The 22,564-nt window shown below is 51.0% G+C and overlaps 2 protein-coding genes across 9 annotated transcripts in view; one reads left to right on the top strand and one right to left on the bottom strand.

Moving 5' to 3' along the window:
- The window catches only part of LOC122381858 (protein TANC2-like), a 179,353-nt gene extending 168,915 nt beyond the window's left edge, over nt 1-10,438 (top strand). For 6 of the 8 annotated variants that reach the window (XM_043366584.1, XM_043366581.1, XM_043366583.1 and 3 more), the window contains 12 exons: nt 324-458; nt 1,053-1,184; nt 2,139-2,399; nt 3,656-3,786; nt 3,948-4,227; nt 4,468-5,855; nt 6,107-6,404; nt 6,638-6,819; nt 7,485-7,654; nt 8,143-8,341; nt 8,498-8,598; nt 9,241-10,438. In XM_043366584.1, coding sequence (XP_043222519.1) covers nt 324-458; nt 1,053-1,184; nt 2,139-2,399; nt 3,656-3,786; nt 3,948-4,227; nt 4,468-5,855; nt 6,107-6,404; nt 6,638-6,819; nt 7,485-7,654; nt 8,143-8,341; nt 8,498-8,598; nt 9,241-9,412 — 3,449 coding nt within the window. In that variant the 3' untranslated portion in view covers nt 9,413-10,438. The remainder of the gene's footprint in view (nt 1-323; nt 459-1,052; nt 1,185-2,138; nt 2,400-3,655; nt 3,787-3,947; nt 4,228-4,467; nt 5,856-6,106; nt 6,405-6,637; nt 6,820-7,484; nt 7,655-8,142; nt 8,342-8,497; nt 8,599-9,240) is intronic. The other 2 variants (XM_043366587.1, XM_043366585.1) reach the window with 1 other exon arrangement.
- Nucleotides 10,439-15,031: 4,593 nt separating this feature from the next.
- Nucleotides 15,032-17,552, bottom strand: LOC122381904 (dynein regulatory complex protein 8-like). Its single transcript, XM_043366682.1, has 4 exons — nt 17,260-17,552; nt 16,526-16,972; nt 16,029-16,262; nt 15,032-15,423 (listed from the first exon to the last, which is right to left on the bottom strand). Exons 1-4 carry the CDS (start codon nt 17,323-17,325, stop codon nt 15,184-15,186), a joined length of 987 nt encoding a protein of 328 aa, XP_043222617.1. The 5' UTR covers nt 17,326-17,552; the 3' UTR covers nt 15,032-15,183.
- Nucleotides 17,553-22,564: the final 5,012 nt, after the last annotated feature.

The following is a 22,564-nucleotide window of genomic DNA, read 5'->3' as shown; positions in this document are numbered from 1 at the left end:
CCGTTCCACCGACTCGTAAATGATTACCCACGAACCGGCGGCGATGGCGGCGGCGGTGAGTGCAGTGCACCTTGCAGATGCCGTCGCCCAAGGCCAGCGAAACGCTCCTCCGGGCTCCCACGACACGTTTGGAACATTTATTATCGAGGAAGATGAATGTTGAATGTAGATTAACCGGCTGCGCGGACAAAGGGCCCGTGTACGTGATGGTGATGTCGGTGCCGGTGGTGATGGACGGACTGGTGCCGGCGCCGGCTGTGTTGGATGGATTGGTGTTGGTGCTGATGATGGTGTTCTAACTGGTGTCTCTCACCATCCGGCAGGTTCCAGTGAGTCGGAGCTGGCCCACCTCCGCTCCGAGCGCAGTCGCGAGAGTTTCGGCTCTCTGATGTCCATGTCCCTGGCGGGATCCACCACCTCCGCCAGTCCGCTCATCGCCTCCCGACGAAACTCGATCGGTGAGTAGTGCGCCTGCGCCGTGACCCGCCCCGCACGCGAGTGTGACCCTCCCCCAGCCTGCTGCACGGTGGCACCGGCAGGCGCCGCCCGCCGGCTCAGCCGCCGGCGTGTCCTTCCCTCCGTAACAGACCGATTAAACCTACCCTCCCCGCGGCCGGCGGCGGCGGCAGAGGCAGCATTGGCGGCCCGACGAGTAGCTCCGAGCACCGGGTGCGGCCTATTTATTCAACGGCCGCCCTTATCTCGCTGCGATCGCTGCCTCTGCTCCGCCGGCCGTCGCCGTTTGTCTCGCCCCGCTCGATCGGCCGTTAGCTCGTGTGCCACTTCTGATCGGCCGTGATTAGACGGCCTGTCTGTTACGGCCCATGACCCACCGCCTTCCCTGAATCCGCGCTAACCGTCCGCCTTCCCCGCAAGCCAGTAACGCTTCTGTACGCGTATTCTGCGTGCGTTAATTGCCCGTGTTCGTTTTTACCTCTCATTTGCACGGTGTGAGCAGTGTGCGGCCGTGCTGGCCGGTGTGCCCGAGGACGTCTCTCGCCCGTGTGGTGTGCAGTGAGCATGTTCTCTAGCCGGCCGTCTGATGACCGCAGGTGGAGACAGGAGCGTCCCTTCCCCGGCCGGCTCCAGCTCCAGTGACCTGGTGGCTTTCCGGGGTCTGAGAGGCCAGGCCGGCCGTCGCTCAGCACGCTGCCCCCGGGTCACTCCGCCCGTCGATCTCAAAGGTAGGCAGAGGGGGCTAGGTCCGCAGAGAACTCCCAGCCCTCAGAGAGCGCCAGGCTCCGCAGAGAACGCCCAGCCCGAGTGAGTCGTCCTGTGGGAGTCGTCGATCCCGCACTGATTAGCAGAGTGTTAGGTTTAATGAGCTGTGAATGGCGGCGGATGAGCTGCGGCTGATTGAAATACGCCGCCACCAAAGAGCGGCACTCTGCGCAGAATAGACAGCGGCGGAGATAAGACTGTGCGTACTCCGGTCGTAATGCGGGGATGAATACAGGGTTAGAGACTGCGCTGCTCGTATAAGTTAATCACTTCGAATGTAAGATAGGAGCTTGTTGAAGGTCGTATTTAAATGGACCTTTCTACCCCTTTGAATGCACCACCTTCATGTTTTGTTTAAGTGTCGCTTTATGCAAATACGAATACAAATAGGACACCTAGCATGGTAGCGCCCAACCGTGTTTACTGATGCAACCGCAGTCGTTTCGTATGCTTCGAGGGAGTGGTGGCCAATGGGCGTAATCCTTATCCTGATCGCTGGCTGTCGTCCTGAGCGGCCACTAATCCTCCCCGATCGCGGCGTGGTGCGGCTCCTCCTCCTCCCCTGCGGGGCTCATCCAGCCTCCTGACCTCCGGCGGAGCGTATAAACATTGTCAGACATCAGACAGGCCAGCTCTGTCTGACCACAGTTGGGGACGATATGTGAGAGCTATATGTCAGCTTTCTGACCATGGCTATCTGATTCCTTCGCCGATTCCCGTCCGATGCCATTTCTGACAAGGGGGTTGCTGCCATGCCATTGTTTGATTGGAGTTTGTTCGCATTTGTTTTACTGCTGTTGTGCTATCACCCCGAGACGCCATGTCGATGACCATTGTCCATATGATCGTCCGTCCACGTCGCCCGCCTGCTGACCATGTGACCGCTCTCTAACCGTCCCCCTCGCTCTCTCCGGCAGCCCGCCTCTCTCCGCCGCGCGGTCAGCCGCTCTCCCTGAAGCCACTGTTTCACGAGGTGCCGCAGCAGGAGCAGGATCCGCTGTTCCTCGGACGCCGCTGGCTGTTTGCCGAGCTGGCCCGGGTACTGCTCAACTCGCCGAGCCGAGGCTGTGTGCTGGCCGGAGGTGTGGGCACGGGGAAGACGGCTGTGCTGCTACAGATGGTGGAACACAGCTGCTTCGGTCGACGTGCCGCGCTGCGGGAGGATGGACTCTATCAAGGTGGGTGGTGAGGTCGGGAAAAGAGAGGAGGGGTAGGAAATGTGTCGAGCTGAGGGATGAATGACGCTGTAAAAGTGGTACTTGATGAGAGGAAGGAAGCGACGGAGACGACAGACAATGTTTGCCGAGTGATGTTGCTTCATTTCCACGAACCCATTTGTTGTTTTCCCATCTGTTTCGCTGTGAGCGACATTCCATGTTCATGACTCTCGTCCTTGAAGTCTTGCCGTACCCACGTAAATCCCAGCCTCTGGACGTGGTAGGCATGCGAGCTAAGTCGCATCTGGGGGTGTTAATTTGTATCAGAGGATCAGCCAGTCCCGCGGGTAAAAACAACTTAAAACGGTGGCGCGCCAGCCACTCGGAGAAGTTGGAGTTTCATCGCTCACTCAGAGAAGCTCTCCGTAATCCTTGGTAATCGCCTGCCGGCTGATTCCTCTCGCTAGTTTTTAGTTAACCCAGTCTGCTTGGGTGAAAAGTTGCACCACGTGGGGTCTTTTCGTAACCCTGCAGTGAAATGGGTATCACACGGGAAGCTTTTGCGAAAGGGACATGTTATGCGTAGAAGTTGCTATGCTGACTGTTACTTCGTCGAAATTTGGTTGAAATTGTATTTTTCCGCGAAGCACAGATGTCTGGAATTACGTAGGTCTGATGAGGACTGATTTATTGGCGATACATTCCTCACGCGATTTAAAGCGCATTTCTGGTCATCCTCTGTGACACTAAAACCATCACCTGTGAAGGCCTGGCTCTGTTATTTCACATTCATCACATCAGCGGCCTGCCGGGACGCCAGTCGGGTATGTGTATCCCGGCTATTGTTTTCCGGAGACCCGTCTGACCTTCTGTGCACCGAGTGAGCGATTTACCACTGTGTTAGTGCCGACACAGGCGACACCGTCCCGACACCCTGCATCTGTCTCCTGCCCAACCTGTCCGTCCCGCCCGGTCGGCCGCCATCCACACAGGAACGCCGCGGCGCTGGCCTCGACACCTTTTCCCCGACATCACCGGCCGATCACCGACATCCCGCGCCCCAATCAGACGATCGGTGACCCGTCTTTCAGTTATTGGCCGATCGCCCCTCTTATCCGGGCGATCTGATATGCGAGATTGCCATCTGACCATGACTGCAGCGGCGAATGGTAATACGCTCCTATTATCGTTAACTCTGGGATCGAGAGCTCCACCAATTAAGCTGTCTTCGGTGCGGTACTTGTGGCCTTTCTTACGATGACCTCTGTGCTCTGCAGAGGCGCACCCTACCGGCCCCGGCCGCCCTCGGGGCTCGCTGGCTGACAGCGGCGTCTTCTCAAACATCTGCTCCGTGCCGGACGAGCTGCGCGCTCTCGGCAGCCGCGTGGTGGCCTACCACTTCTGTCAGGTATGTGTTCGTCGTGCCCAACATTGTCAGCCCAATGTCACTCAATGAATTCAACACAACAGATCACTGTCTGTCTGACGAATCACTGCAGCGGTCTCACAACCGATGCGTCTCTATAATGCATCCCAGCGGCCTCTGACCAAATCTCTCCCCACCCACAGGCGGATAACAGCGCCACCTGTCTGGTACCGGACCTCGTGCACTCGCTGGCCGCCCAGCTGGTGCAGGCGCCACAGCTGGCGGCCTACCGAGACCACGTCCTCCGCTCGCCAGCGCTGCAGACCGTGCTGGCGCTGCGCTCCTGCGTCACCGATCCGGCCGCTGCGCTCACCAGGGGTATTCTGGAGCCGCTGCAGCTGCTCAGGAGGACGGGGCAGCTGGCCGGCGAGACGTGCATTGTCGTCATCGATGCCCTCTGCGAGGCCGAATACCACAAGCCAGGTGAGAGCAACGGAACGGTGGATTAGCACCGACTCGTTCTTTGTGGATGAGGCTGATAGGTTTATAAAAGTTCACAGACTACTATGTGCTTAAGAAAAAGTCATTGGATGATATAAAAAAGAAAAAGAGGTGTCGATTAGTAGGTAAATTCATTGTTTTGCCCGTAGAACAAGAGCAAGCGAGTACTATGAACTGTTTTCATTATGCCGCATATAATATGAACTTGTGTTTGTGTTTCAGAGTACGGCGACAACGTGTCGTCGTTCCTGGCGCGCCACCTGATGAAGTTCCCCGGCTGGCTGAAGCTGGTGGTCACCGTGCGCTCTCAGATGCAGGGCATCACCAGCATGCTGCCCTTCCACAAACTGAACATGGACCGACTGCTGCGCGACTCGGACGAGCTGCAGAAGGACCTCAGCGACTACATCGCCTTCCGCATCAACAACTCGCCGTCCATCACCAGTAGCATCCAGGTGACGGGCGCCAAGGTGGAGGGAAGCAGCCAGAGCCGCTTCATCGCCCACCTCACCGAGCTCTCCCGCGGCTCCTTCCTCTTCGTCAAGCTGACGCTGGACCTCATCGAGCGAGGACACCTGGTCATGAAGTCATCCAGCTTCAAAGTTTTGCCCGTCAGCCTCAACGAGATCTTCCTGCTCAACTTCAACCTCAAGTTCCCGACGCAGAGATCGTACGAACAGGTGCGTCCGATCCTGGCCAGCTGTCTGGCCAGTCTGCACCCCATGAACGCGTACGAGATCTACCACTCTGCCAACGCCAGCTGCACGTCGACCGCACTCTCCTGGGAGGAGTTCCTGCGCCGCTTCAAGACCCTCTCGGGCTTCCTGGCGCGCAGGATGGACGACACCTACATGCTGTTCCACCCGTCTTTCCGCGAGTGGCTGCTGCGCCGCGAGGAAAACGAGAGCCAGAAGTTCTTGCTGGACGTGCGTCATGGCCACGCCAACATCGCGCTGCGCATGAGCCGCCTGGAGGCGCCTCTGGACGCCCAGAAGACCCTCGAGATGGGACACCACGTGCTCAAAGCGCATCTCTACAAGAACTCCCGAGACGAGCTGCCGGTGCCGGCACGTGATCTGCAGGCACTGTGGGTGGCCAATGCCTCTGCCAACCCCTCTGCGGCGCTGTCGTGCGACCGGAACGCGCACAGTCCCAACGTGAAGGTGTCGACACTGCTGCTGCTGGCCGGCGCCGCTCCGGACACACCCACTCGGCAGCGGGACGGAGCGCCGCTGCTGGGCCACTGCGCCGCAGAGGGCTGCGACGAGATGCTGCAGCTGCTCCTCAAGTACGGCGCCTCCGTGGACGGCGTGAACGCGCGCGGCCAGACGCCTCTGATGCTGGCGGCCGTCGGCGGACAGGCCGGAGCTGCTCAGCTTCTGCTGCAGTGCGGCGCGCGCGTGGCTCTACGGGACGCCGCCGGTCGGTGCGCGCTGGTTCACGCCGCTGTGGCCGGTCATCTGAGTGTGATCGAGTACCTGCTCTGGTGCGACTGGGCGGCCGGCGGCGGAGACGGCCTCACCATGGCCGAGGCGGCGCAGCAGGCGCTGGTGGCGGCGGCTGGAAACGGTCACATCCAGATTGCCGAGTACCTGCTCGACATGGAGGAGGTTAGTGAAAAACAACTATATTCACTCCTCTAGGTTATAGTTGCATCTACTGATCACCGCTAGCTCCATGTTTATGTGATAATTGATCAGGGTTTTTGAAGTAATCTTCCCTTTTCTCACCTGTTTTGACAAGGCTGGAGAAGTAGGCGCCCATCTTTCACTTATTACTATTGTTTGCAAAGTTATTAGCGTGTGAGTGGTGTTCGCGCTACTCACTGTTAATCTAACCTATGTCTGGTTTCTCCCACCAGGTCTCTGTGGACGCCTGCGACTCTCTCCACGGTGAGACTGCTCTCACCATGGCGGCCGGCGCCGGCCACAAGGCCATGGTCGAGATGCTGCTGCGCCGCGGCGCCACTGTCGGCGCGTCCAACTCGCAGGGGGCGCCGCCGCTGCTGGGCGCCGTCCGAGAGGGCCACTGGGACATCTGCGTGGTGCTGCTGGGTCAGGGAGCGCTCCTGGAGCAGACGGATGACGCCGGACGGACACCGCTGATCGTGGCAGCCGGAGAGGGACACATGGGAGTGCTGGATCTGCTGCTCTCTAAAGGTACGCGCCGGGCGGAGCTGGAGGCACTGCATGCAGTGTTTAACATCAGCAGCAGTTAGCCAAAGACAAGGGTCAAACTTATCTTCAGAGTATGCCAGACAAGATGCCCGTGCTTACGTTCTGAATGGTCTCGGTGTCTGTAATCCCAACTATTTAGTACTTCCATAAAACCGAAACATTGCACGCAGCCCCGATCTCACGTTTTAACACCTCTTCCGCCGTCCCGTCCACAGGCGCCTCTCTAAGCCGGTGTGACCGCGAGGGCCTGAGCGCGCTCTCCTGGGCGTGTCTGAAGGGCCAGGCGCGCGTGGTGCGCACTCTCCTGGACTCGGGAGCCGATATTCAGCAGGTGGACTCCACGGGGCGGACGCCGCTCGATCTGGCCGCCTTCTTCGGGGACGCCGATGTCGTCTCGGTAAGTGCTGCTTGATTTGGTCCGGATATGTGTTGGGTAACGGGTGGAGCTATGAAGACGGTGTTCCGTTTTCTATAATTTCTTGTTACTATTCTTATGATCGGTGGAGTGAGTTATAACTTAATTGCATAAGCTAACTTTCTGTGAGCGAGGATCTCTGCTTATCTGTTTTACTGGTATTGAAAGGCATGTAGCAAACGGAGCCTAGAAAATCCAGCATTTGGTCATTCCTGCAAACCTATATCCAAACACGTTTTCGTGACTTCTCCTATCTTTCCAACGTGACAACTGACTGTATCTGTGCTAGAAATCAAATTGATCCCCACGTAACAAAACAAACAGGTAGTTAGTTCCCAATTACTTTTTTTGCGAACCTCACTGCCGCTGGTAATGCAAATCAGATCGATAACTGCTTTTGCATTCTCTTTGTAGTCTGGCGATAACACTTGCATGGTTCCAAAACAAGTCTCAATTCTACCGATGACGGCACGACACAACATTTAGTGAGTGTTACGTTACGCACTTCTGTCATAATTCCTCGGCGTCTTCCCTTTCGGTATTTCCTCCCATCCCCTACCGTCATACCATCCGGACATCTGTCTCTGTCACCTCTGTGCGGTCGCCCCACGCCAGTGCCGTGACCTCTGCTCCCGAACGTGCCGCAGCTGTTGCTGGACCGCGGGGCCGTGCTGGAACATGTCGACCTGAAGGGGATGAGGCCGCTGGACCGCGCCATCGGCTGCGGGCACGTCAGGGTGGTGCAGTGCTTCCTGAGGAAGGGAGCCAAGCTGGGCGCCGCCACCTGGGCCATGGCCGACGGCAAGCTGGACATCATGTGAGTGGTCTCTCTTCTTCTGCAGTGATGGGTCACAGTGGGCAGGAGGTTCACTTTGTGTAACGGGAAAATCGAACAGGGAGGGTTATGATCCCTGGAGACGAGTTGTGTCGACTTACGCTGTTGAGATGTGACAGGACATGATTGTTGTCCTGTTTTGCAATTCACGGGCAGCTCATTGATTGTAACGACCATCTTACCTTTCGTGCTTCCATCTATTTTCCAAATGGAAAACGCCTGTATCATTGATAGTGACGCTCCCATTTTACATGCGCATAGAGTGCGTGGAATGTAGGCAGTCGATTATCCTTTGTGTACTCAATCGGTGCATCAAAAGCCATTACCGAGATCACGCGACGTCGCCTTTCTGTTCTGCTGATAAAAAGTTACCGAATATTCAGCCAGGGTCAAGCTCCGATGGGAGGATTTCATCATCCTCTGTACCATCACTGAAATTCCGATAAAATAACGTGATGGCCACTCCACAGGTTCACCTTGTTGAACAAGCTGAACGACGATGGCATGACGCTGTACAAGAAGTGCCGGATCCAGGAGGCGGACCACCGCTTCAGCTACGCCCTGAAGAAGTTCCCCGAGTTGAGCTCGCTCTCCGAGCACGAGGAGCTCTTCCGCCGACTGCACGTCAACCTGCTGCTCAACCTGTCACGCTGCAAGCGGAAACTCGGCGTGAGTACTGCTTTTACAGCCTCCGATCATAATTCAGTGTGTTTCATGTGTTTTTGTTCCCAACTGGAATTCTGAAATGTGATGGTAGCATCTATTTCCGTTTACTGACATCTGTTGGACCTAGCGCTGACATCCATCTTTGACCTTTCTCTACAGGAGCACACCAAGTCGGCGGAGCTCGCTACCCAGGCCATGGCAGTCCGACCGGAGGCCTTCGAACCATACTTCTTCCGTGCCAAGGCCAAACACGCACAAAAGTGAGTGAGCCTGCACTACTCATAATACCAGTAATGCTTTGTTTTTGCACGAAACAACATAGAATAGAAGCATAAAATGGCTACTAGCGTACAATGTTGATGTTGTACATATTACTATTCATAGCTTGAAATGGAACATTTTGTGAACGAGCATGAATCCCGATATAGCTGGTGTCCGGTATAAATAGCTGAAGCCCTCACCCGATTCTGGCCAGGCCCGGGCCTTATCGGATGGTGGCATCCGGTGTTGGTAGTTCTCGGATACAGACGGACAAACAGCTGGGAGTTATCGGTGGCTCAGGGAGCGACCTCCGGGATCGAGGGATACCGGTGACCCGGGTCGTAATCCCCGCAGCCGTTCAGTCCGTGTCATGTGATCCGGTTTTGCCTCACGTGTGTGGCAGAAATAGACGTTCCACACTACCTGACCTGTTCTGACCTCTCTCGGGTCGAGTTTAGCTCTGGCACCTGGTCTATGTCCGCTTACCTGACCTTACTTGTTCTTATTCGACCTAATCTGGCCTAATACACCTCTCCGTTTGATCTTTCTTTGTCCGAAGTGGGCTCAGTCTTAGCTGACCAGACCCGGTGTAACCTGTAGCTGTCCGGACCCGATCTGACCGGTCTCCTCTTGTCTCACAGGGAGCTGGATGCCGCTCTGGCCGACCTGAACGAGGCACTGCGTCTGGCGCCCAGCAGCAGAGAGGTGCACCGCACCCTACTGCAGGTGCGGGATCAGATTCAGCACCCGCAGCTGGCGCCGCGTTCCGGCCTGCTGACCTCCATGGACCCGCTGATGGCTGCCCAGTGCTGACCGCTGAGCTCAGCCGGTCTGACGTCAGAGAGGGAACGGCGTGACGTCAGAGAGGGGAGACGGTGTGACGTCAGAGAGGGGACGTCGGCGCCGAGTGACGTCATCCACCAGTGTGCCAAAGAGAAGCATGAAGGATAGGGAAATCAAAAGAAGGATTCCGGATAACTGCATTTATCTGATCGAGTTCTTGTATGAAGGCAGCTCAACGATGTGACGCATTTTACCTATGGTGACGATTTATATTTTGATGACCCGGTTTGGTTGCTTGTGACTAGCTTGTGTATGACCCAGCGTGAAGGCTTTGTATCTGTTTTTGGTTTTGTAGCTTAGGACTTGTTACGGAGAGAGAGGCGCGGCCCGACGGGCCAGGCGTCGCGGGCTGAGAACCCGCGGCATGTGTGATAGCCGCCTCTCTGGAAATTCCGCACCGGAGTTCCTAAGATAACGACTTTGACGCACTCCATCTGAATATAGTGTCCCACCCGACTGGTGCCGCAAGTGTCGGCGATCGGATGCGTGTGTGCGCGCGCGTGCATGTGTGTTTGCGTGTGTGTTTATGTATCACCCGGGCCCTAGGCCGTTCGCTGCTGCCATTTGTGAACGTGTGTAACATGTGTGCGCTTCGGAGTGTTTAACGCTAACCGCGCGATCGGAGAGAGACGGCCCGAGTCGTGGCGGGCTCGGGCGGCCAGCCGGGTCAATCTATTTATCGAGCCGCGCCGGCCGGTGTGTGGACGGCGCGTGCAGTGCCAGTGGACTGGGCAGAGGTGCGCTGACGGCGGCGTCACATCACGTCACGGAGCGCCCCGTGACGCCGGGGTGTGTGACGCAGCCGCCCGCTCCGGGGACCCGGGGTCGGCTGTCCCGGGTCTTCCTGTGTGTGGGGGCGGGACAGGGGCGATACGGGGAGGTTTTCACAGATCAGTACCGCCCCGGTCTCCGGCCTCCCTGTGATGTGAGCGCCGTGCCGTACAGTGAGCCCTTTAGTTTCCAATGTATGGCGTCAATAAACCCTTTAAAAATTCACCTTCTTCTTTATGACGACGTTTCCAGAGTATTAAGTGTGAGAAATGAAACGACGAAAAGTAAGCGTTGGAACGCTGAAGCTGAGCAGGCAGGGGCGGTATCTCAAGGGTCGTGAGGTCCCGGGTTCAATTCCCAGTGCCGGCCGGCCACTAGACTGTCGTCCTGAGCTGTGCCGCCGGCACTGCACGCTGGGCCGGCGGACCGGAAAAGCGCTAGAAATACCCCCAAGAGTGACTTTCCACACTATGAACAAAATATGTATCATTCGATCCCAAATTGATCAAAGCATACGATTCTGATGCCATTTTTGCCCTAAGGTCGAAATTGAGGTGGTCAGTTGTCACCAAACACAAGACTATTTAGACCCGCTAGTGGCCACCACATTCGCCGATTTTAATGCCAATCTTTAGTTGATATTTATTAGTTGACCAGTTGTCGTTTTGAACGCAATTTTCTGTCAGACTAGTTCAGGGCACTGTTGTTCACTGTACCAACAACATTCTTACATATTGCATCGCTTTTCTGCAAGATAAGCTAGCTTTTTGCAAGCAGCTGCAAGACCTAAATAAAAATCATATCTAAATTTTTAAATCGACTTTTATAAAAACGTTATTTCGAGCGGCTAAAAATGAACATCTTATACTAGCCTCTGATTACTCATCTTTCGTTCCATATAGGTGCTTTGCTGCTTTTCCCTGCTACTTTTCGAGATATGCGCCAGTAAACCACATGATGTAGGGGCAATTGTCACCTCGCCGCTCTACTGACGGCCCGGCGCTCTTTAAAGCGCCGAAATTTATGAAAAACGAATGTTTATAATCTGAATAAAATATATATCCCTTAGCTCAGAATTGATCAACGCACACAATGCTGTCAAAATTTTTGGGCCAAAGTCAATAATTAAGTCATTATGAACCCCGAAACACAAGTCAGTGATAATCAACAACAACGTGCTCTTTAGTTAGACTTTTTTTAGAAATGTTATTTCGAGCCGCTAAAGATGAGCATGTCATGCAAACAACTAGTCAATTGTCTGCCATGCCCTATTAACGATTATTGCCTATTACTGCTACTTTTCGGGATATCGTCTGCTAAGTCACCTGATATAGCTGCTATGCCACCCTACCGCGGTAGGGTGGCATAGCAGCTATATCAGGTATAGCAGCTATATCGCAGCTATATCGTCTGCTAAGTCACCTGATATAGCTGCTATGCCACCCTACCGCGGTAGGGTGGCATAGCAGCTATATCAGGTATCATAGCAGCTATACCTGATATAGCTGCTATGCCACCCTACCGCGGTAGGGTGGCATAGCAGCTATATCAGGTGACTAAGCAGATGATATCTCGAAAAGTAGCAGTAATAGGCAATAATCGTCAATAGGGCATGGCAGACAATTGACTAGTTGTTTGCATGACATGCTCATCTTTAGCGGCTCGAAATAACATTTCTCAAAAAGTCTAACTAAAGAGCAAGTTGTTGTTGATTATCACTGACTTGTGTTTCGGGGTTCATAATGACTTAATTATTGACTTTGGCCCAAAAATTTTGACAGCATTGTGTGCGTTGATCAATTCTGCGCTCAGGGACATATATTTTATTCAGATTATAAACTTTCGTTTTTCATAAATTTCAGCGCTTTAAAGAGCGCCGGGCCGTCAGTAGAGCGGCGAGGTGACAATTGCCCCTACATCATGTGGTTTACTGGCGCATATCTCGAAAAGTAGCAGGGAAAAGCAGCAAAGCACCTATATGGAACGAAAGATGAGTAATCAGAGGCTAGTATAAGATGTTCATTTTTAGCCGCTCGAAATAACGTTTTTATAAAAGTCTATTTAAAAATTTAGATATGATTTTTATTATGGTCTTGCAGCTGCTTGCAAAAAGCTAGCTTATCTTGCAGAAAAGCGATGCAATATGCAAGAATGTTGTTGGTACAGTGAACAACAGTGCCCTGAACTAGTCTGACAGAAAATTGCGTTCAAAACGACAACTGGTCAACTAATAAATATCAACTAAAGATTAGCATTAAAATCGGCAAATGTGGTGGCCACTAGCGGGTCTAAATAGTCTTGTGTTTGGTGACAACTGACCACCTCAATTTCGACCTTAGAGCAAAAATGGCATCAGAATCGTATGCTTTGATCAATTTGGGATCGAATGATACATATTTTGTTCATATTGTGGAAAGTCACTCTTGGGGGTATTTCTAGCGCTTTTCCGGTCCGCCGGCCCAGCGTGCACTGGGGAAGGCTCTCATAATGTCTACGGTGGTCTCATTATAATGACTGGTAGGTATATCACTGCCGTTTAACGCTGACTGGATGAGATGAGATCGACATTTTTCACCACTGCTCGCACATGGACGTGAGGCTGCGAGAGTTAACCTTCGCCCCAGTGGGGGGGGGGGGCATATGTTACCACCCTGTCGCGTTTTTCGCGTGTGAATAAAAAACCGCGGCGCGTAGCGCCGCGCCGCTTGGGGTAGCTTTTGGTACATCAATTTTAGACAATGTGTGAAATTTTTGACCCCAGGTCATGTCAGGTCAGGTCACCAGGTCAAGTTAACTGACCAAGCCTTAAAAAAGTTTGCAATCATGTCCAGCCTGCAGTGTTTGTCAGAAAGGTTTTAAACTTGATGGATTGCATGCTGTTATGGGCGCCTACAATTTGTATATCTCGGATTTTTTATATCCGTGACCTAAGGTCAGGTCAGTGGCGTGACCTTTCCATTACAAGTCAATGGAGAAAAATGAAAATGCCTCTAGATCCGTGTGTACGCATAGCAACAGTCCAAATATTTCAGAATCACAATGATTTAGTCCACTCGTGATGACCAAGGTGTCATTTTTGCTGATAGCCTCTAGAAAGGTCATCCGAGGTCATTTGAGGCTACAAACAGTTTTTTGCCAATAACTCGCGATTGGAAAGAGATAGAACGCTGGGGATGGTCTCATTGTGTTTGTCTTGTTGAGACGCATCGACTGATATGCAATGTGACCTTTTCCAGTCAGGTCATGACCTTGACCTGAGGTCAAATTTTCAAGTTGATCTTTCAAGGTCAAATTATAGTCCATTCGACGTGTCTCGGTGAGGGGAACACGATTCTGGCAATAGAAATGTCGTGGCTTTTTGTAGTCGAAAGTTATTGTCGAAAAACACTTTTCGTAAAAACAGCTATTTTGGGAGATTTTGCCCTCTGGAGGCTAAACCGCCTCAGGTCAATATTGATAATGACCTTTTCAAAAGAAGAGTTCAAAAGCCATCGATTGCTCTTCCATGCGTTTTTCTAGCTACCATAGTTCCTGAGATAGCGGCATGTTTTCTGAAAAATATAATGACAATTGGCAAATTTTGACCTTTGATGACCTCTGGTGACAACAATATTGCTCTAAGGTGAAAAATGACCGAAATACTTTCAAACGTACGCATTAAGAGCTATCGACTGCTTTTTACCGCGTCTTTCTAGCCCTCTTAGTTTTTTATTTAGAGGTGGGTGGTAACATACATACATGTATGACATACATGTATGCCCCCCCCCCCCCCCACTAGGGCGAAGTTGGCCGAGACCGCCACTGGGGCGCGGGTTATCAGGTACATTACACATAGGGAATCATATTCCCAACTGCAGCTTCGATTGCCCGTAAGGAAATCCAGAGTTAGCATTGCCCGGAAAACGCCAAATCACTCGCGGGTGTCACCTAGTCGTACTGCTCAGTGATAACAATGATAATTCATAAGTGAACGTACTGACATACGGTCATCTCCGGTCGGTGAAACATGCACAATTAAGTCTTGTAAATAGAGGCAATGACCGGTGACTTCTTACCAGCCGTTTGGTACCATTGCCGCTCACTTTCACTTAGTGGACCAGAACGTTCCACGACTTTAAGTCTACGTGGTTTTAAATTGCATGCTCCAGTGTATCACACGCGGAATGAGTTTCTATGAATGCAATCCAATGCACGCTGTAAACAAACGTGTGCTAGTGCGCCTCTGAAAGAAACTACTTACGTTAGAAGCGCCGCGTGTGAAATAATTAATAGGCCTCGTTAGTGTCTTATCAATGTCACCCTAACCAACTATTCCTAATATGATTGATCCACGTATACGTGGATCCCTCCTATAGGAGGGACATGCCTGCACAGAAGACATCCGCACCTGCCTTCCCATAATGACATTTCCATAGATGAATTGCGTTATGACTGATGGCAGAAGCTCTAGGCAAAAACAATCTCCAGCTAGAAAAGACCGCCTTTCACCAGCTATTCCCCTATTCCATTGTCAGAAAGCTTCAACGTCGTTACGTTGCACATTACACATTATTTACGAGTATAATCACATATGGTGTTTTTTTTAGCACAGTAAATAAACGTCCGACAATCATTCGAAAATCAAGCTGCAATTACGTTTAATAATAGTCGCAGTCCCGGCAACAATCGACGGGACTTAATCGTTCGAAAATGGAAACATGTTTCGTTCAGCTATGAATGCGACCTAATCATAAAAATCGCATGTCAGTTAGAAAAGATATGCATAAGCTACACCACTTCATACGAAAACGGACAGCGCCATTGACAAAGAATGTGAAATAATTGAGATTTTGTCTATTCTTCAGTCAGAGTCTCATGGTCCGTTTTACAGCCGCTCAATGTCCGCATCTTTGACACCGCCACCCAGTCGCAGTCTGGTCACCAGATTGTTAGCTCGACCAGTCTCTATGCTTCAGACTAGCATCTCCGCCTCACCAGAGCTCGGGCACCACCAGCTGTTTGACAAACTCGGCGTAGCGGACCCGGCCGGTCTCCGAGGATGGCACCGCGGACAGCATCTCCTCCACCTCCTCCTGGCTGAAGTGTTCACCCTCCTCGGTCAGAATGTGCACCAGCTTGTCCTGCGGCAGCGTGTCCTTCTCCTCTTCCTTCTTCTCCCGCTTGGGGCCGGCGCGGGCCTCCTCCTGGGCGGCACAGTCCTCGGCCAACACCTGGGAAGAAGTATGCCGCTCAGATGCTTGTTACAAAGCACAAACGCTATAGGTATCGGCTGTCGGTTTCATATAGGGTCTGTTCCAGTCGCACTTCCTAACACGTCTAAACTCCTCCAAGAGCAAGATAGAGGAGGTTGGAGCAGGGCTCTCCTTGACTTTGTAGGGGCTAGAGCTGCCACTGGAACAGGGAAGCAGTCTTGGAGGAGTTTAGAGATGTTAGGAAGTGCGACTGGAACAGACCCATAGACAACACTCAATTATCAATTTACGTGTACAATACCAACAACGTAGATGCTGTATTATTTACCAATATCCACACTGCAGTTATTTATCGCGGAAACGGATAATCCGAAGCTGAAACGCCGTCCCCAATGGCCCCTATACTGTAAGGTAGGCTGTACCGCAAGGCACCGGAGTATGCCGGCACAGCTGCCTCATGACGTTACACATTTCCATACTCCTGAGCAGAAGCCCAGCAGGATAACAACATAAATTTACCAATTCTACCGTATATAAAAACATAATCTTTTTATCTATGGAAACGCACTATGGGCGTCCACATCAAAGAAAAGCTGGCCACACTGTGCACCATGCCATCTGACCTGGAAGGCCTGCAGCAGTTGTTCGGTGGACGCGGACGGATATTTTCTGTCCTCGACACACTGGATAATGTAGGGCATCACGGTCTGCAGTCGGATGAAGCCCGGCTGGCCCTCTTCCTCCAGCTGGGTGACCATTTCCTGCAGTTCGGTCTCGCTGGGACAGCAGCCCACCGACCTGATGAGGGTGCCCAGCTCGTGGACGTCCACTCGGCCCGTCTGTTCCGTGTCCAACGCCTGTGGACAGGGTGGATTAGGACAGAGGGGCTATAAACAGGGTGCAGATGGACAGAGAGACGGTGAACAGAGGCGGTAGCGTACAGCAGCATTATGCCAATTGACAACCGTCAGCGACATAGCCACAGGGCGACTGTGAGAAATACAACTCGAACCGCGGACACGCTGAGCAAATTTAACAGTTGACATTTAATAAGCACCATAGTAAGTCAGAAACCATAAATAAATTCCTAAAAATCAGCCCTAAAATCAGTTCAGCTCACCTCGAACAGTTTGGTGATGCGCCGCTCCAGGTGGGCCGTGAACGGGTCGTACTCCTTGACGTCCCTCTGTCGGAACACGCTGCGTGCCGAGTGGACCACCTTCACCAGCTGCGGCACCGGCTCCTCCTCCGGCGGCGGCTGGTCGGTGGGAGCCTGGTCCCCGCCCGCCCCGGTAGTCGTCTCCGCGCCCGGCGCACCCTGCTCTGGTCCTGCGGCCGGCGCCGGGGCGGCCTCACCCGAATCCGGGGCCTCGGCTGGCTCTGTTTTCACCTCATCGGCTGGTGCGGCGCTGGGAGACGGTTTCGGCGCGGTGGAGACAGATGCGGCGGACGCTGCTTCCGCCGCCTCCGCCGGGGCCGCTGCCAAAGTCGACTGTGATGCCTGTTCGGGCCCATTCGACTCTTTCTTCACGGGAATATTAGCAGTCGAGCCGGGTGTTGTTACGTCCTAAAACAAGGAGACGTTATCATGATAAAAGGTAAAATCATGATCTGACATTAACAGCTTATTTTGTGGCCCTTGAAGTAGCTTCCCATATAAAACATCGTTGTGTACATACGTGGCAAAAACGGCCATAGCGAAAGGCATTTCGTGCATATTACCAAGCGGTCAACTATGATTACAGAAATGCAGTAAAATCCTATAAAAATGATGACGCCTAGAAAAGCATAAATATCCTTACATCACCCCTGACTAAAACAGTAGCGCAGAACACGAAAATGTGCATGACTTACCCCAGTTGGTGTCTGAGCCTCCGTCGGTTGTGCTTCTGGTCCCGTATCTATTTTCTGGTTACTCATTTCGTATCACCGGGGTTGTAACAAAAAGGCCTTTGACAATTAATTTTCGAGCTTTATGTTCTATTAATGTTTGACCTTTCGCACGGGGTAGCTAGTGAATGTAGGGTGGTTTGGGTGAGTTTCACGCTCTTCCTGCAGCCACCGTGAATACTTGTAACGCCGGCCCGGCTGCGCGGCACGGCACCACGCGGCATTATCAATTAAACAGACGTGTTGCCATGGCAACTGACCCTCTATGTGGCCGAGGTTCCGGGGGAACCGGGGGAACTGTCGACTATCCACAATCCGCATAACATTCAGCGACTGATTATGATGAAATGGTACGACGAAGAAGCCACTGATAATTTTGCAACAAATGAATACAAGATGGCAAAATGTGGCAAAAGGTGAAACACCTAAATAAATGTTTCATTTTAATTCAAAAGGAAAAATTTCATGTATCCTAACCAAGATTTGATGTTTAATTAGATATAGACTCCAAATATGCACTTTATCTTGTTCACATGATCCCGTTATATACTGTTCTTAATTTTTATGGCGAGTTTTTTTATGTTTTTTATTACCTATACCTAATCTAAATCATGCTTCAGGCCTTCTATCCCAGTTATTTTCCACTCAGACTCGGACAAAAGAATTATCTTTGGTGGAAAAGCCTCCCTGCACTACATTTTCCATCGGCTTCGGGCTGGGCTGCAGTGGCTGCCGGCTGGTCAATGCGTGCAGGTGGAGTCTAGGTACCTACAATGATGGAAACGCACTGTACGGCGATGATTTATGGTCTTATCTCTGCCAGCTTTATTTGATTTATGGCCCATATTCTCTGTGTTCTTACGTTTCAACGTTAGTTTCATCCACGAGCAGTCTCACGGCGAAATCGATTACTATTGAATTTGATATTGCTTGTGCGAAAAGCGAGAAAACGGAGAAGGGGAGAGAAAGAGAGAGAGAGGGAGAGAGAGAGAGGGAGAGAGAGAGAGAGAGAGAGAGGGAGCGAGAGAGAGAGAGAGAGAGAGAGGCGGGGCGGAGGGGAGGAGAAAAAAAGAGAAAATATTTCATCCAAACCGCGAACACACTTTTTCCCCAAGGGAACCATGATTGTTAATACACAATCGCATGCTAATTGCTCGTTTTTCAAATTATAAACTACCATGTGTCCCCATTCAGAGCCCATAAATCTCAATTCAGGACGAATACTGAAAGTCCAGCTTCCCTAAGCGTCACAAATTAATAGCTGTAGACTCTCGACTAAGTAAACGGTTGGTAATGCAATACTTCGTAAAATAAAATGTCTTCCTCGTTGTGTCTGTCTGCAACTCAGTACCTTCTCCGACCCTTGCGGGAGTGTGGAAGCTCAGACAAAGTGAGGGGAACAAAGCTTTGACTTCAATTTGTGGAGAAAAAAGTAACTGAGGACATTTATTTACAGTTTTATGTTCAATGTGGATCTCTTCGACCTGAATCTTCCTGGACCAAAATTTTATTTTTGAGAAAGGGCTAAAGTTTAAGCTAGCATGCGGCTGGAAACTGGAACGACCATGGCCTCCCTTCCCTTCCCATCGGTCCCAGCACCTAGGGCCCGGGGCTCGGCCGGTAAAACATAGGACATTCGATCATGCAAGCTCGGATCCCAGGAGTTCTGGTATTCGATTCGAGCAAACTTGATTAATGATTATTCATCAAACATGTGTGCGGAGTGCAGGCACGAGGAGTACCTTGTTTGTACATTACGAACATTTGTAAAATATGCAAGATATTTTTTTCCACGAACAGCGCCTCACAAAATATATTTTGCGATTTATACCCTTCAGCTATTTTGAGAAGCAGCTGACACGATCATTTCGCAAAGCGCTTCAGACTGCAGAGGTAAAGCGATTGCCAATAAAGTTTCATTATTGGTCATGGGCTCTTAATTTCTGGGGTCGCATCATGTTTGTACAGATACATAGTTAACCTTGACCGTGGTTGAATGAGTGTGCCGTAAGATATCGATTGTCCTAAGGTCCAGAGCATTGCCCTCGTACTAACTGATTGAAAGACCTCTGAGAACGTAGCGCCGTGATGGTTTCCAGACGAAGCGGACCAAATATAGGTACATTTTACCGTCGGTTCATTGGGCGGCTCTGGCCCACCTACAGAGCCTATGCTAGTGGCAGTACTTACTCTACCTACCGAGCTCCTGCCTCCCTAGCCATACTAACACTCAGCAACGGTTGGGTGAGCAGGACGAAAGTGACATCAATCGACTCAATGTTTTCAATTTCAAAAGCCGGTACAAAAATGACGATATTGCATTACAATGATGTCCTACAAAGGTCAACACTCAACAGCCCGATTTCACCTACTGCACCAATACGTTCTCATTCCAGTCCCCTAGAGGCTAATGAGACATTAGCCCTAGAGACGTTTGGTGAGAAGCTGGTGGAAATATTTAAACCGTTTTCACCTTTAGTTCAGCATAGTTCTGAACCGTAGCAGATCATGTGAACACTACATAATTCGCAATGGGATAGAAAGCACTACAGTTTTAGTAAGGACAGTCACCTTTGACGTTCCAAGACTGCAATAAGGCTGCAGTGGATGAAACTGTACGTTTTGCCCATTTCTCTTAAAAACTCACAACGCTAAGAGCCTGCAGTGAAATATAAATGCATCGTTGGGTGGAACGTCGCCTCAAGTGACTGTATTCACTTATGTTCCATGACATGCGAGGTCGATCATAACTTATCATTTAAAAAAGAAGTTATTTTACTGTTATTTTAGAGTATAGACTTGGAAAGTCAGCTTTGCTATATGGGTGTATAACGGCATCTCTCTGAAAAAAAAAATCCGATGACGTTTTTAAGATTTTCATTATATGCATAACCGCGTCAACGTTATACACTTGTATACGGCGTCAGCAACTTTCCAAACTAGCATCACGCTATGCTGCATCGGTCGCGGTGACGGAATATATTCGCGAAATGTAATATGTCACTTTAAATAGAGTATTTCACAATTCTAGCATTAGATACTCGGTTTTCTCATCACTACACATGCCTAAGGATATCATTAAACGCTGGAAGAGGCGTGACGTGCTTTAATTTCGTCTGGAACATCTCGGAAGTAATTTCACACAGACTATTTGAAAGCTAAAATCATGAGAACGCTGTGCTGAGCTGCTAGGGGTGGATAACACCGACCTAGGGCGCACGATACCTAATTTTGTCTGTGCCTGCCGCCTTTCGTGTGACGGTTGTTGTGGCTCCGTGGTTCAGACACAAGGTGCCGACGGCACCTCGTTAACTCTTGCCAAACTGCTTAAACTCGTTCCACCCGGGCACACGGTAATAGACAATCTCCTTCCAGCAATGTGTCGTGAACGGAGAGCATGCCCATTGGGAACTCGGAGTGATAAGGGAGAAAGCAATCATCTTCGTACTGAAAGTGGACAAGTTTTAAAGACATGACCGTTGTGAGTACTGGTAGTAACGTCTGTCTCTCCTTCACATCAACATGCCTTTCAAACCTGTGAGCCCGTTGTAGGCTCAAGAAATGTGTACCTTTCTCTGAACTCCTTCATCAATGGCACACTAGCAACTACACACAAGCAAACCCTGCATACTAAGTTCCATAACTTCACGTTTTCTATTTTCATGTTCCGCCGTTATCAGAATTATAGCTGAAGGTAATTTAAGTGGAAAAAGTAAAGCCTTTTACTGTATGCCTGGCCTATTCAAATACATTAGCCTGAGGGGTGTGGTAATAACTGGTGTAAGCAAAGTGACCACGGTCAAAAACGAATTACCAAGTCAACATTTTGGGATGGCCTCGTTCAAAAAGTGGCTAAGAGCTTCGGTCTAGACAATTATTTTATCGTTGGCATACAGTAAAATACATACCAAACTCGGCCGGTGATAAATTTTCAAGACCTCAATCCTTACTGATTTTTTAACTCGGCCTTCGGCCTCGTTAAAAAATTCAGTAAGGACCTGGGTCTTGAAAATTTATTTACACCGGCCTCGTTCAGTATTGTTATATAACCCTCGCCGGACCTATTGGTTTTCTACATACGCGCCGGCCGAGGGGAGGGGGCGGGTACGACCCCCCCTCGCCGTTTCGCCCCTGGTGGAGCTAGCGCGTCGCGGAAAAAACGAGCGTGTGCGCCGTTACGAGACGCAGAGATTGGTACCCGATTTTAAGGTCCTAGGTCAACCTGTGACCTCTGAGGTCAGGTCAAGTGCCCCAAGGTACGGTTCAGTTTTTGGTGAATAACTTCGCAAAAAACGGCCGCAGAGCGCCGATTTTGGCGGCATCGTGTTCGCCTTGCTCAGGTGCGTCGAATGATATACTTATTGTTCGGGTCAGGTCAACTTGGGGTGTTGACCTCAGGTCAAGGTCAGGTCAGCACCCCCAGGTCACGAAGTTGGTCGAAAGAGGTCATGTCGCATATCATTCGATTCGGCAGGCCTTCCTGAGTCCATTGGTGGCTTTCCCGACTCGCTAGCTCAATTTGATCAAGAGTTATTGACGAAAAACTAATATGACCTTGATGACGTCATAAATGACGTCACGCAAGGTCAACATTGCAAAAGTGACGCATCTAACCTTGCAAGGAGTGCATCAAATCACGATTCTGTGTGCTTGAGATAGTTGGAGATCGTTCCCGGCGCCAGAATAGCAGTTTTCATTTTTCCCATTGACTTATAATGGTGAGGTCACGAAAATGACCTGACCTCATATGACCTTTAGGAAAAATCCGAGATATACAAGTTGTGGGACTCATAATTGATACTAGATCCTGCAAGTTTCATTTCCCTGTGACATCTCCTCTGGCAGTGAGGGCGTTGCGAAGTTGCAACATCTGAAGACCGTGCAGAGGTTCACTTATGACGTCATAGGTCAGTGACCTGACCTGACCCAAAAATGCGGTTGGTGTCAAAAGATCTGGCTTGGATCAAAGGTCAGGTATGCAAAGTTTCAGCTCTCTATCGCCAGCGTGCTCGGAGCCATCGCGAAAAAAAACCCTATGGTGGGACGGCACCCGCCCCCCCCCCCCTCGGCCGGCGAGGGTTAACCACAAAATGCCTGAACAAAGAAAGGTGTTTGTGCTTTTCTTTGTAAGTCAGTTTGAATATGAATGATTTTTTTCATTCGTGAGTCCTTGTGAATCCTTTCGAGAAAAAGTGTCGGAATAAGGTAATGAAAAAAAAAACGTAACATCTGTGACATTCCTACCATTCACTGTTTTTGCTTTAACGCA

The sequence above is a fragment of the Amphibalanus amphitrite genome, unplaced genomic scaffold, assembly GCF_019059575.1.
Source record: "Amphibalanus amphitrite isolate SeventyFive unplaced genomic scaffold, NRLGWU_Aamphi_draft 000129F_arrow, whole genome shotgun sequence".
NCBI classification, from domain to species: Eukaryota; Metazoa; Arthropoda; class Thecostraca; order Balanomorpha; family Balanidae; genus Amphibalanus; species Amphibalanus amphitrite.
Note: the sequence above shows the minus strand (reverse complement) of the source record. Positions and strands in the feature narration are given on the sequence as shown.

Coding starts and splice junctions, on each gene's coding strand:
- LOC122381904 (XM_043366682.1), bottom strand. CDS start 17,325: ATGAGTAACCAGAAAATAGATACGGGACCAGAAGCACAACCGACGGAG. Junction 16,973..17,259: donor AGGCTCAGACACCAACTGGG/GTAAGTCATGCA, acceptor TCCTTGTTTTAG/GACGTAACAACACCCGGCTC. Junction 15,424..16,028: donor AACTGCTGCAGGCCTTCCAG/GTCAGATGGCAT, acceptor ACTTCTTCCCAG/GTGTTGGCCGAGGACTGTGC.